The 13,727-nt window shown below is 37.5% G+C and overlaps 1 protein-coding gene across 2 annotated transcripts in view; it reads right to left on the reverse strand.

Annotated features, from left to right (window-relative positions):
* Nucleotides 1–2,003: 2,003 nt before the first annotated feature.
* The window catches only part of RPS6KA3 (ribosomal protein S6 kinase A3), a 79,027-nt gene continuing 67,303 nt past the window's right edge, over nt 2,004–13,727 (reverse strand). For both annotated transcript variants that reach the window (XM_065629238.1, XM_065629229.1), the window contains exons 18-22: nt 10,596–10,757; nt 10,321–10,397; nt 9,122–9,239; nt 6,922–7,062; nt 2,004–5,752 (exon numbers count right to left, since the gene is read on the reverse strand). In XM_065629238.1, coding sequence (XP_065485310.1) covers nt 5,630–5,752; nt 6,922–7,062; nt 9,122–9,239; nt 10,321–10,397; nt 10,596–10,757 — 621 coding nt within the window. In that variant the 3' untranslated portion in view covers nt 2,004–5,629. The remainder of the gene's footprint in view (nt 5,753–6,921; nt 7,063–9,121; nt 9,240–10,320; nt 10,398–10,595; nt 10,758–13,727) is intronic.

Raw genomic sequence — 13,727 nt, forward strand, 5'->3', positions numbered from 1 at the left:
GCGCCGATCCGAGCCAGGGCGCCCCCTGGCGGCTGGGCGGACTCGCCGCCTCCTGGCAGGGCCGGGTCTGCGCATGCGCCTGGCGCCTTCCTGGGAGCCTGCCCCTCTCCCGGCGGCGGAGCGTTGTCTGGGGGACACACCTCAGAGGGCGTCGTGATCGGCGGGCGCCGCGCCGATTGGGCAGGACTCCGCGCCGGGCAGGCAGAGGCGGCCAATCAGGGGCTCCACGAGAGGGCTGTGGGGCGCGAGCGGCGGCGCTGGGCCGGCGCGGCAGGCGCGTGGTGCGCGAGGGGCCGGGCAGCGCCACCGGGGGGCGCTCCGGGCTCTCCCAAACGCGCACGAATCTGAACTGGCCGCTGGAGCCTCGGCATCCGGTCGTTCTGGTTTTTTACAACGCCGACCGTGCCGGCGGACGCCTCTTTGCTCCCCTCGCAGCCCGTCGCCACCGGGCCCGCAACCCGCCTGCAGCCGCAGCTCTACCCGCGCTCCCCGTCCCGGGAGTGGGGCCCAGCATCCGCTTCGGGAACGGCAGCTGCGGGGGCACTACGAGGACTTCGCGGTGGATTTTGAGGAAAAGGAGGAGGTCCCGCCCCTCCGCCCGGAGGAGGTGGGGGGTGAACCTCTCACCTCGCGGGGAGGAAAAACGTTGTTACAAACGCCCGTGATAAACGGCCACAAACGGGAGGGTACGAGCATCGGAAAGCCTGAAGTGAGGCAAGATCGTATCGTCAGGATCCCACGTTATATCGCCCACCCCCCTTTTCTTCCTTTCCAGAGCTTCTCAAGGCTTGAGGATTATCCAGTTTACTCGAAAATTCATTTTAATATGTTTTTATTTGGACAGGATAAAGCCTTGCGTGGGCACAGGGCTGCAGCGGTGTGCATCCCGGATCCAAGGCGTGAATTTCATTTAGGAGATAACGCTGCCCTCGCTTTCCCTTGTGCTTTGTTCTGCCCATTACCAAACCTCTCTCTCCATGCCCTCTTACAGCTTTTTTTTTGGTACGCTTAGTACAACCGCCGGTTACATTCCTCATATATTCTTTATTGCAATTACTGTAATTTTTTGTAAACTATGCAAACTTTAAAAATGTTCCCTCTTTCCCTGGTTGCAAGGCTAAAAAGAATTACTGTTGTAAGCTTCAGAGTTGTGTGAGCTGCTTGAACATGTGGGCATGCTGTTTTATAGAGTACTTATGCATACATTCTCATTTTTCCAAATGTTTAAAGGTTCATTAATTATCAAATATGCCTCTATTTTCAATGTCCAGAGCAATGCAGGCATTGAAAGTATTATTTAGCAGCCTCCTCTTAAGTTGTACTTTACAGGGTATTTAAATATAATATATGGCACTTTGGTCTTGCTGTGCCATATATTGGGTCTCCTGAATACAAGTGTTTTTTCTTTGGCTCCCTATTTACCTGAGTAATACTGATCTGACTCAATATGCTGTAATATAGTGACGTTTTAACTGACAAACACTTATTAAAACTTTCTGGTTTGAAACGCATGCTTGGTATGGTGAAGATGTAGTTTAATGTCAACAAAGAACAAACAATGTTTATAACTGGGCAGAACAAATGATTAACCAAAACCACACTTTAAGATGTTCAAAAGTTTATTCATAGTAGAAATTTCTATTTCTTTTGAAGACTACAAAACCTGCCATTAGACAGGAGTACAAGCAATGGTATCTTTCCAGAACTGCTCATAGTTACATCTGGAACAGTTCTAATTACATATTAATAGCATGATTGGAACATTTCCTAGATCAGACTCTGAATAAAACAATCATTTAAAGTATTCAGTACATTTTTTTTACTAGCATTTCAGTTCTATGACAGCAGTGCCAAGCATCTAACAGATGCTATTGTAATAGTCTAGAACAAGGTACAAACCACTGATGTCCTGGAACAGTACCTTGGAATCACTTACATGCCATGCTGAGAAAACTAGTATAAAGTATGATTGTATAGAATTGTAGAAAAATATTTTATCTGTGATTTTGTCATTTTTTAAAAATGTTTTAAGTAGACTTCCCCCCCCCAACTAGGTTGCAAAATAATTACATCCCTCATAAGTACAGCTTCCCTTTGATTAGGTCAAGAGTATCAAGATAAAGCTAATCATTTACATCATTTTCATAAGTGAAAATTCATTTATTAACCATTGCTGCTTACTAAGGACCAGCAGACTTCGAATCCTTTCCTTCCAATAATAGAAAAGCACAGCTTTAGTTGGTACACCACATTTACAAAAGCAAAACACACACAAAAAAATCCCAGACACGTAAATCTATTTTCTTATGCCCTTGTCTCTTTAGAAAAAAAGTTTTAAATATTCTCTTGAAAAAAATCCTTATAGTTTAATTCAACATTACAGTGATTATGAAGAAAGAACTTTGCCCTTACTGGATATAGATGGCATTTAAAGAGTATTGCAACTATGCTCTTCCCTCTGTTCTCTCATGCTCTCAAGCACACTAAGTGGTAATCTCACACTACAAAAAAACCAACAAACAACAACAAAAAAAACCCACCAAGAAACAAAAAGCCATGGTCTACATATAGAAAATTCACTTGTATCTGCAGTTCTCCTTTTTGTTTTTTAATCCTCTACAACTCTGTATCCCAGAGGTGCCTGCTATGCTTTGCAGACCAAGAACGAGTCCAGCAATGAGTTTGCACGGTGTGTGATATATACTCACATTCTAACAGAAAGGTGCAGGGATTCAAAGAAGCACTATGTGGATTTCTTTATAGCTTTTAACAACTGCAGCTACGAAAACAAATGTGATAGTTGTGAACATGGATCCAAAACAGGAGGTAAGGTACATAAACCCATGAAAGTCTAGCCTGTAAAATGCACCTCCTGCATAAACAGGCCCTTTACACCTTGGTTTAGAAATTAACTTAGAAATATAGAAGATCTAGACTTAAACACATTTGAGTTAGCATGTGCTACACTGCCCTGTTTTGTTAGCATTTAAAATGTTCATCCTATGCTGCTACATACATGACATAGTAGCAACATCTGTAAAGTCTAGACTAAATGAACAGCTTAATTGAGAAGGTAGATACATAAAATGTAGGAGTTAACTTTGCCTCATTATTTGGCTAATGACCAGTGAGCTTGAGGGCCACAAAATATGGCTAATATAAAATTACCAAAAGTACTTTTGTATTATTTTAACAGAGATATTGCCAATTGTGAAGCACCTTCACAATTCCTCCATTTAGTCTGTTATTTGCCAGGTACCTATACATATATACACACTGAGAACACGAGAAATTCCTTCCTGAACTGAAATGCTATTATTGACACACTAGCAAGTACTGTCATTCCTCTATTTCAACAGTATCAGTCTTAAATTTTGTTTGTTGACTAGATACCACAGTCCTCAGATTAACACTTTTAAAAGCCACTCCAGAAGGTAGAGTTTCTAGATTCTGATAAGCCTGACTTGCCATCACTAAACAAGGCTGAAAATCCATTTTCTGAAAGGTAAAAGTTTTACTAAATTCCTCTGGAACTGCAGATACTGTCAAAGAAGAATTAAAATGGCATTTTTCTGCCTCTAGTTGAAGATGTTTCTTGAAGGAAACATAGATGATCTGTACAGCTAAAGAGAACTTAAATGCTAGAGCATCAAATAAGGGGAAAATGCTAATTGCTGTGTGTTCAGATTTCTAAGATCCATAGTAATTTAAGAATCCTTGTTCATAAAACCAATTACTTAACAATTATATGATGGATTAAATATTTAACAGATTTTTTACGGGCAATAAAAGTGGGATCCTTTGCAAGTCTAACAAAGCTTTCCCAAGGAACTTGGAAGAACCTGTGGCAGAAGGAACACTCTCACATTCATTTATAGCAAATTTGTGGTGTCATAAAGATGATTCTCCTTTTCAGCAAACCTCTGATGATTTCAGGGAAACTAGCACATTAATCACCATGAAAGAAATTTCATACCACTAAATCAAGAAAATAGCTTCTTATGCAAAAGAAAAAAATTGCACCTTTCAGTTTTTAAATGGTATTGTTCACACAGAGCTGTTCATCCAGATCCATATTTACTTGAATTCCCAACAGCCATTTCCGTATCTGGAACGAGCTGATGTAGCATACCATTCTGGTGGAGCAGGACACTCACTGAATTCAAACACAGTCCAGTGCACATTCTCACATGGGCAAAACTGATCTTTCAGGACTGGCCATCAATATGTGCCTTTCATTACTTAAGACACCGAGAGGCCAGGAGTATTAAAAGTTTATATTAGTCTTTACAATTAGTTTTTCACTCTCATTACAAACTTGCTTCCATCTGGGCAAAAGTGAGACCACACACTCTGAACAGCTTTGTTTTACCTGACTTGGACAATAGTATTTTAATGGTAAATTATAACCCCAGACAAGTCCGGATGACTCTCCTCTTGTTTTGCTTTGGCTTTCAATTAAAATTATCAGAACTGACAGAACATTATATCCATCAGTTTTGCAACCACAATGAATGCAGTTTAAACCTACTTTTTGCAGGCTTCTGCTTATTAGTGGACAATATGTTCTGCTTTGTCTTCAATGCTGCCTTTCTTCTTATAATGCCAACATTCACTTAACAAATCCTTTGCAGCTTAAACAGAAGTCACAGGATAGAGATAAAATATTAACAATGGATTATAAGAATAAACAATATAGAAATGTCCTCTATCAGAAAGTATTTAGCAATGATTCCTGAGTCCAGAGATTAGATGGGAGAGAATAAAAGGGAGGGGAGGGGAAAAAGACAGAGTGAGATATGGAGCAAGTTATCTTTTCTCTGGGTTATATTACCTATTGTATATATAGTATGGTGAGAGATCCACTGTTTAAATTTTGAATACTGTAAACAGTATCCTGATTTTCATCACATGACATGCAGCGTCAAAACCATGGAAATGTAGAAAAGACATAGGCAAGGAGAAATATGTATTCATAGTATTACATTCAATAGCTGTTTAACAGTCAGGCTTCTTTTAGAGCTGTCCAACAATGCTGATTAATCCAGGTGAACTGTTTAATCAGACTTAATTGTCAAAATGATTAATAATATCTAAGTAAAACAAGGCATGTATACATTAAAGAAAACAGCACGGAAATGTACTGCTTGTGAACTGTTTACAAAAACATACAAAATGTTGGATGGCACAAAGTATATAGTGCTAATATAAACAGATCATTTAAGCTAAGTGCTTAACATAAACTGTCCATTTCTACCTGTAACAAAGAACATCTTAGGGGACAAAAAATATTCCTTATAAAAATAATGCTATGTGGTGCAGAGTGCTTTTTTCAGTGTATTTTTGACAGAGGTGGCATTCGTAATTCTTCTGGTTTATTCAATCGTCAACATGATCGTTTTCATTGCATTTCCACTTGTCACTCCATTTGAAGCTTCACTAAGATCAGTAACTTGCCATCAACAGTTTAAAGCGAGAATAGATGAAAGCAGCAGCAGGAGCAGCAGCATTATAGGTACCCAGCTGGGACAGAGTGTGCTTGCAAGTATCTGTCAGATATGTGCTACCTGTCGCCATGATTTGTGCTATCATCTTATGCCATGGTACCAAATATCTGGTTGAGGTCACTTCACAGGGCTGTTGAGGTAATTTTTTTGATACCTCTCCTCTGAGCAAGAGTAGAACGGCCGACTGGCTCCAAAACTGGTGACTGATTACGATTCAAAGCAGAGTAAGTTGCTGCCATTGCACCCTGCGGGGCAGAGGGGAAAACAAGCAAGATGACCTTGTGACTGATGCACACACGTGAGATCACACAGCGCTAAGTGCCAGAAATTCTGAACAAGTTTTAACTTCAGTCTATTTTGATCTACAAAAACATACTACTGCATTACTCGAATATGAGCAGTGTTTGAACTAAGTGTTTTTTAGGATAAATAAATAGTTTTTAGATCAATCTAAAGCAATTTTACCTTTCTGGAAAAAAGAAAACAAACAAAACCAAACCAAAACCAAACAGACTGTTAAATTTAGTTCTCTCTTCAACGCTTGTGAATAGCTGGGGAATGAAACCCCATCAGTGGGCTGCCTCTGCTTATCACTTATATAACCATTTCAGTTTTCAACAAAATATTTTAAAAAAATCACCCACACTATTCACAGCACATGAAAATTTATTAAAAAAAAAGTTAGAAAGTTGTGAGCTATGAGATCAGAACTTCCCCCTCTTTCCACTTGTGTTTTTGGATGCTAGAAATTTCTAATAGCTGACTCAGAGAGAGTGTTAATTATATTCTTCAGATCCCTTTTATGTTGCACGACAGATATTCTTGGATGGGTGGAATACAGAGAAGGAGAATTCAATTATTTTTGATTTCTCTCTGCTTGTTCAAAGTGAAAAAGTTTATCAGGGTCAAAGCCAGATTGTGTTTCAGACAGAATGCAAAACAGTACGATACCATATTAAGACTGCCTTTTTGACTTCTTTTTAGCTTATACTGTGATCATGAAGTATACTGTTTTTGTTCAGTCACTGATAATTAACCTCCTCTGAAACTGTAAAATTAGCTAAACTATTTTTCAGCTCCCTTATAGCCACCTGATGGCATTTTCACTATCAGAATGATTTATTTTATGCCCCTTTTTTAACGAGGTTAAGCCTCCCTGTATAAAGAAGTCCAATAAATTTAAACCCAAGAAAATGAAAGTCTATTTCAAATGTGTTAGATTTATTTCCCAGGACTGGGTTCTTATGGAATCCTTTTACATATTACAAGTTCAGTTTATGGCTTAGTGCAACTCTCAGTCATAAGAACTTTAAAATAATATTTAGAGGAAACACATGCCACAGTAACTTTTTTTTTTTTAATCCTTTTGTTTACATCAATTTTGGCTAAACAGCAAGCTTAAATACCTACTTACTTTCACTAAATGGGGAGCATCCTGCCTGTTCAGCTGGTATTGAGGCAACTGGTCACAGTGAACAATCCAGGGGTGACTAAGAACTTGGGCTGCAGTCAATCTTTGATGTGGGTCGACATGAAGCATTTTTGAAACAAGGTCCTGTCAATAACATACAAAGAGTCAATGCAAATAACAGTAGAACTTAAGCTTTACAACAGATTACAGTTCAAACCTGAAGATTCTAGTGGTAGAAAACTATGTTCTTAGCAACAGTTTGAAACAGTTGAAAAACTGCCCTAATGCTGTATCTTTCAATTATATGACTTGGTGGAAGTTTGGCAACACAACAGGAAAGTATCCAGGCAAAATACACAAACATAAAAATATGCACATTGGGCTAAAGCAGAGGCACCACTATTCCATGGTGGGTTTTTTTTTTGTTGTTTATTTATTTATTTTTACACAATGATAAATAGCCAATATGTAGCAAATGAGTACTGAAAAACAATTGAGAACGCAGATGATCCTTCCCTTTGCATGTTTCTGCACTGTCTAACAATCTTTCAAAAGCTGTGCAGCTTGAAGGTTGAATTTTAGTATTCCTGCTGACCATAAATGAACCCTTAGTGATTTTTACCTCATCCCCTCTGACTTATTTTGCTGCCTATATTTTTTCCTCCTCTCTTCTCAAACACCTTTCATTGTTGTTTCACAATTAAGTTGTGAACCACCTGAACAGGTAATTAATTTTCTTTGTTTTTTAACTGCTGCAGAATATAACAATGATTCCTGGTTTCCCTAATAAAATCATCATATGAGAAAACGGGAATTAGTCTTTCCTTCTTTGTATCATCAGTGAAATGATATCTTTTGTCTGTCATGTCAGTCAACTTTGCTGATATGAAACACTATATTCTGTTTATTCTCTTTACATGGAAGTGGCTCCCAACATCTTGAAAAGGTTTTCAGCTTCATTTTGGTACATCCTTTTCTACCACCTTTTCGACTTCTATTTTATCTTTTTCAAATTACGGTGAGAACTGCATACAACACTCAAAATGTTGAAAACAAATTTATACAGCAGCACGATATTTTATAGATGACTTTAGAAGTCAGTCAGTAAGTGTAAACCATAAATAACATTTCTACATCAAACAATTACCTGTGAAGAAACATTTAGTTGGCTACAACTTGATTTAAGATAATTTAAGTTACATTAGCAACACTGGACATTTTCATAGAAAACATTCTTTGTTCAGTAATTCAAATCAAGAATTCCAAAATAAAGATCGTATTAAAAAGGAGTCTAAGATTTTTTCATAGCTGACAGGTTTTGGCTCATTCTAGACTCCCAAGTACAACTGAATAGAATGGCACTGAAGGAAGAAAAAGCTGATGCTACCAGAGATTAGTGTAAATATGTTATTCTAACAGGTTGATTTGTCAGCCAAATGAATAACATAATTTGTGGGAACACGGCTGAGTTACGAGAACAGTACATTAGAAAACACATCAATAAATCAATTAGCAAGAAAGAGCACAACATACGTAAACAATTTTTTCAGAAAACTTTAGTGCTTTACTGTAGCTACACAGAAGGCAGGTACAAATGCTGTAAAAAGAAAGTATAATCATTCCTATAATACTTCCTTTTTTTAAGTAGATGTGACATCCTTAAATGCTCAAAATTTCTTGAAGTACTTAAAAGACTAAACTGCTCAAATACTAATGAAAGAGTACAAGATAAACTGTCGTGGGTAACTCTGAGGAACTGACCCAAACAGAAAAATGTGAAAACCCATTTATTTTCCTACCCTGAACCAGTGGAGCATATGGTAATTATAGAAATATTTTGTTTATCATAATTTAAGCTATCCGTATGGTTTTCAAATGTCATACTTCCACATGAAGTTTTATTACAGCATTTCTCATCACGGATGATTGTGCTTGTGTATGAATACTGATAAAATACGCTATATTTCTAAGGACACTTGTTAATGACTGTAGCATAAGGCACACTTGTTTTTCTTCATAGATGCAAGTGACTGTTGAAATATGAAAGGATCATGAACAGGACACAAACTTCTAGGCACATAAAGGATCAGATTGGTAGTTAAAAATAACAATAATCATATATAACATAACATATACATTATAAGCAACATGTTACATTGGGGGATGAGAAATAGACTGCAAAGGACAAAGCAAATGTACTTGCCTTAGCTGTATCTGAAACAGTATTCCAATAACCACCGCTGAGAGAGAACTTGCCACTACCTATTCGGGCCAAAATCTCCTCTGGGGTATCATCAGGACCATTTGCAAAAGGAGTGTAGCTATTTAACCAAACAATTTCAATGTTAATAACTTCCATAACCTGGACCTCAGTAGTTATTATTAACCTAATCATAATATTCAGCAAGTTCAACATAATTACAGACAACAGATACTCAAACAGCTGTAAAAGGAAATTATTCCTAACGTGAAAATGCACTGCCCTGACTACAGATCTGTTCTTACTGTACCTATTCCCTCTGTATTGGGTCTGAAAACCGGATATTTCCTACAGCATCTTAAGTACTGGTGGTTCCTGAATTACAGAAAGTATCCCTTAAGCCTTTGTATTTTAGAGAAGTAATAAAACAAGATGTTATAAAATCAAATGTGAAGACTTTATAATGAACCTAAAAAAAGAATAAATGCTGGTTTGATACTAGAGGAAGGTGCAGCAATTTTCCTTGCTTCACTATAAGCATTCTTGCTGCTACCAAAATATTCACAACCAAAAAAGATATATTTAAACCCGAATATGTTTGTCATTTATTTTAAAATGCCAAAACATCTCTGATGATGATAACTCTCAACCAAAGTGGCCATCTGACTAATCCATCATAAAAATATAATCTATTTGGCAAGTGCAACAGCAACTATATTTTGAACTTGTGGAACTAGTGTTGAATTTATTATTCATCTTTTATACAATTCATTTCTGTTCCATATATAAACATCTCTTATATCTTAACTGCATCACTTCGAACTACCCAGTGGATAAATTTTGCACAGGATCATGCTCCAATGCACTGCAATTACATTTGCAACATGTATTTCCTTCAACATATATGCTACTTAATCAGTTAATTTTCACATGAAACAATAAATTCTAACTCCTAAATCACCATAAAATAGAAATTAAACATCCAAAACAGATGAGACATGAGAAGCCAAGAATTTTTCACATTGGTCCTTGCAAACTTGGATTCTACTGAAGGCAAAGCATATTCTACCCCCACTGAAGCTAAAGTTGAGATTAATCAGTGCCTTGATAGAAACATCTTCAACAGTGGGCCTACATTTATTTTTCTTTTTGTTTATAGTGGTTTGCTATTCCACAGCAAAGCAAACTAAAATTACCCTTACCCAGTAAGCATGGTATAAAGTAGAACACCAAGGCTCCATATGTCACATGCAGCATCATAACCTTGCCGCTTTAAAACCTGAGGGAGACAAATATTTTTTTCTGCAAAAAAAAATTGCCTAGAAATTCTTTGATTATGCCATGAAAATAGTGAGACTTCACATTTGTAGTGTTTCCAAAGTGATTTCACTTGTTACACAAGAATGGAACAAGTATCTAACTAGCAAAAGAATGCCATCAAAATAAATCAAGAGATATAAGCTATGCTGGTATTTACCTCTGGTGCAACAAAATTTGCTGTGTAACATGGAGTCATCAGAAGACCATTTTCTGCTCGTAGTTGTTTTGCAAAGCCAAAATCACAAATTCTAATTGATTCTGGATTACCAGATTCATCAACATAAAGAATATTGCTAGGCTTCAGGTCTCTATGAACAACCTAAAAATAAAAACCATACCAGTAAATAAAAATAAGGTAAACATAGGAAAGGCTTTATATTATAATGACCAATTCTGCTCCTTAATTTCAAATCTCCCATCAGCAATCAGTTTCCAGATTTCCAGCTTCTACCATGAGCTGCAGTATTCTGATGCCCAATGGTGTCTAGAGTACTACAGCCCTAACTTGGAAACTCTAACTATAAAGCCCTGCTCCAAACACTTCCACTTTGTACAGACATTTCCAGATGCCTTGTTCTAATGGGTGAATATATGTATTTTACATTTTAACATGCATACCTACAAGGTTCTTTAAGTCAGAACCTTCGGAGCTACAGATGGCTGTAGCTGCTGATGTGGCACTGTGCTACGTAACCACAGACCAGTTACTGCTGGAGTAACCCTCTATACTTTATTCTCTTCATTCAGATAACTTGAATTAATCTCACTGCAAACATTTAAGGCCTGATTAAGGCGGAATTTTAATACAGCTCTGCTGAAGAATAACAAAATATCAAAGAGGTATTCTTCCAATGGACTAGCATGTCAAAAAAAGCCTCTCCTGGTTCCCAAGTGGCTGTTTTGGAGGGGCTTGACGTGTAAAATGCCTAACAAAAACTGTAGAAGCTGTCAAAGTTCCGGCAGAGTGAATCTGATCTTACTTTAAGCCATGTTATAAACAAGCCTTAATAAAACCTGGAATGCACAGGACAGTCTTTGAAACCAGATGACCTGTTACATTTTCTTCACAAGTTAGCCTAAAGTCTCTAGAGGCTTTGCCCTCTGTAAAGAAAATGGTTTACACTGCTGTAAGACAGTAGAGTGGATCTAAACGCCCTCTTTTAAATACTTAAATAGACCTGCTATCAATTCCTTTATCTTCCCGATTGTTCTATGTATTTGATTAATATTAAAACACAACTTTTCATGGTTAAATTTTAATGGAAGACTCATTTTCTCTTGGAAAAGATTGGGGTGAAACATTTCAATCACATTAGAATGAGAAGATACCCAAAATTCCTGCAAGAAAGTGATGTGCGGAATCAGCAGCTTTATGCATTCCTCCAGAAAGCTAGCACTGTTTCAGGAAAGTAATACAAGATCAAGAAGTAAGAGACTGCAGAGGGTCTGCAGATTGTAAAGCCATTTAACACAATCTATTTAGTAGAGGCTTTTTCAGCTGGCAAGTACTTTGCAATTCTCAGATTTAACAAAACGAATACTTAAAATTATGTAAATAAGCAACTTGTAAGCTTAAATACACAAAATGGTATTAAAGAATTTGAGTCGCAACAGTAGATATTAAGGAGAACATCCTGGCTTGAGATGTCAGTGTAGGAGAGAACCAGCTCCTGATGGCCCTCATTTTTTGGTGTTTAGATAGCTTGCAGAAATAAAAAACCCCACAGTTTTATTCTAGCTGGTGGGGTGGTGGGGTTTGTTTGTTTGAATAGATCCTAAAAAGGGTAGAAAGGAAGAGGTGGGTAACAGAAGCAGCACAGAGCTGGGGATTTGGCAGACTGTTTCTAGAATCAGTCTGCTTGAATTGTATTTTTTTTGGAAGAAGGGAAAACAATTCTCAAGTGGGAGGAGGAGTAAGTGTAACAGTCTAGTTCAAATCCAAATGCTAATTCTGAAGCAATCAAAATGTTTATGTCAAAGAATAAATAAAATACTTTCCTGTATTAAGCTGTTTACCAAAGGTAATTTTAAAAAAGATGTCAAGTTGTTTAAATTATATTGATATTTTGACCAGAAATAACATTTTAGAGCAATGGAAAAGAAGAAAACAATATGCAGGACATTTCAGTTCTTTATTTCTTAGCAACATGCTTTCGATTATCTACCAGCATGCAGAAGCCTTCTGCTCCAAGATGGCATGACACTTCTTGTTTATCCTTTTTATGATGTCTATTGTTGTAACCCTTAACTGTTGTATGCTGCCCTAATACTAGAATGGTTTGTGTGAGAGTTGGAAGCATTGCTTATCCTGAAGAAGAGGATTTCATTCCTTGCTTAGCTAATTTTTTCAGTTTATAAGTATCCTATGAATGTCTATCAGGAAAATCCTTCTGGGAAGAGTTGTGGAGACTGCACACAGATTCAGAATCTGTCAAACCAAATATTACCTAATACCATATTCAAATGAGCTCCTCTGGTGTCAAAAGGAGCTACAAAAGGAAAATCCACTGAAGATAAGGAGGGCTCTTCCAGACAAAAACTAGACCGCTGAAGTGCTAACTATTTACATATATGGCCATCTTTCATGTGGAAGTGTACTTAACATAAGACAACCTGAACATTTCTAAAAGTAAAAGTTCCAAAGAGCATGTGATCTAATGAAAGTTAAAATGCCAGTACTAACAAAGAACTACAGTAAAGAAAAAACCAAAAGCCTCTAAAATCCCTTACTTGATGCAAGGACACTGGGCCTTTTTTGGCCACCTGTGGTAAGAAGGAACCATATTATGATTTGTGTTATTCTATTATTTATATGTCCATACAGAAGGTATTGAGTTTTATTAATAATTCCCATGGATGCTGTTGGCCAAGGCCTCTAGTCCTGTGCGCAGATGCTCTCATAAAAACCCACGTGTGAGCAAGTGATTGAAGAAAGCGATGAACCACAGAGTAAGATACACCAGATAACTCTGATCCTAAGTTTTCTGAAATAATCACTCCCCACAAATGTCCAAGGGTGCTGAATTGTTATTTGTTTCTTAAAATAATTTGAGAACTATCCATTCTGAAGCAGCTTTTCTTGGATACATTAGCTGTTAGCAGCTTGATCTTCCCTTGCACCCTTACTTTCTGCTTTTTGTCTATCCGCCTTTTCTTGTTTACTTAAAAATGCAACACAAGTTGTCATTCTTGCCATGCAATTCTCACACTTGCCTCCTCTGTCTTTGAACTACTTCCTCTGTCTCTGAATTGATTTCCTGAAGCATTAATTTTCTTTCTCCTAACAGTC

Source organism: Caloenas nicobarica, chromosome 1 (genome assembly GCF_036013445.1).
Source record: "Caloenas nicobarica isolate bCalNic1 chromosome 1, bCalNic1.hap1, whole genome shotgun sequence".
Taxonomy (NCBI): Eukaryota; Metazoa; Chordata; class Aves; order Columbiformes; family Columbidae; genus Caloenas; species Caloenas nicobarica.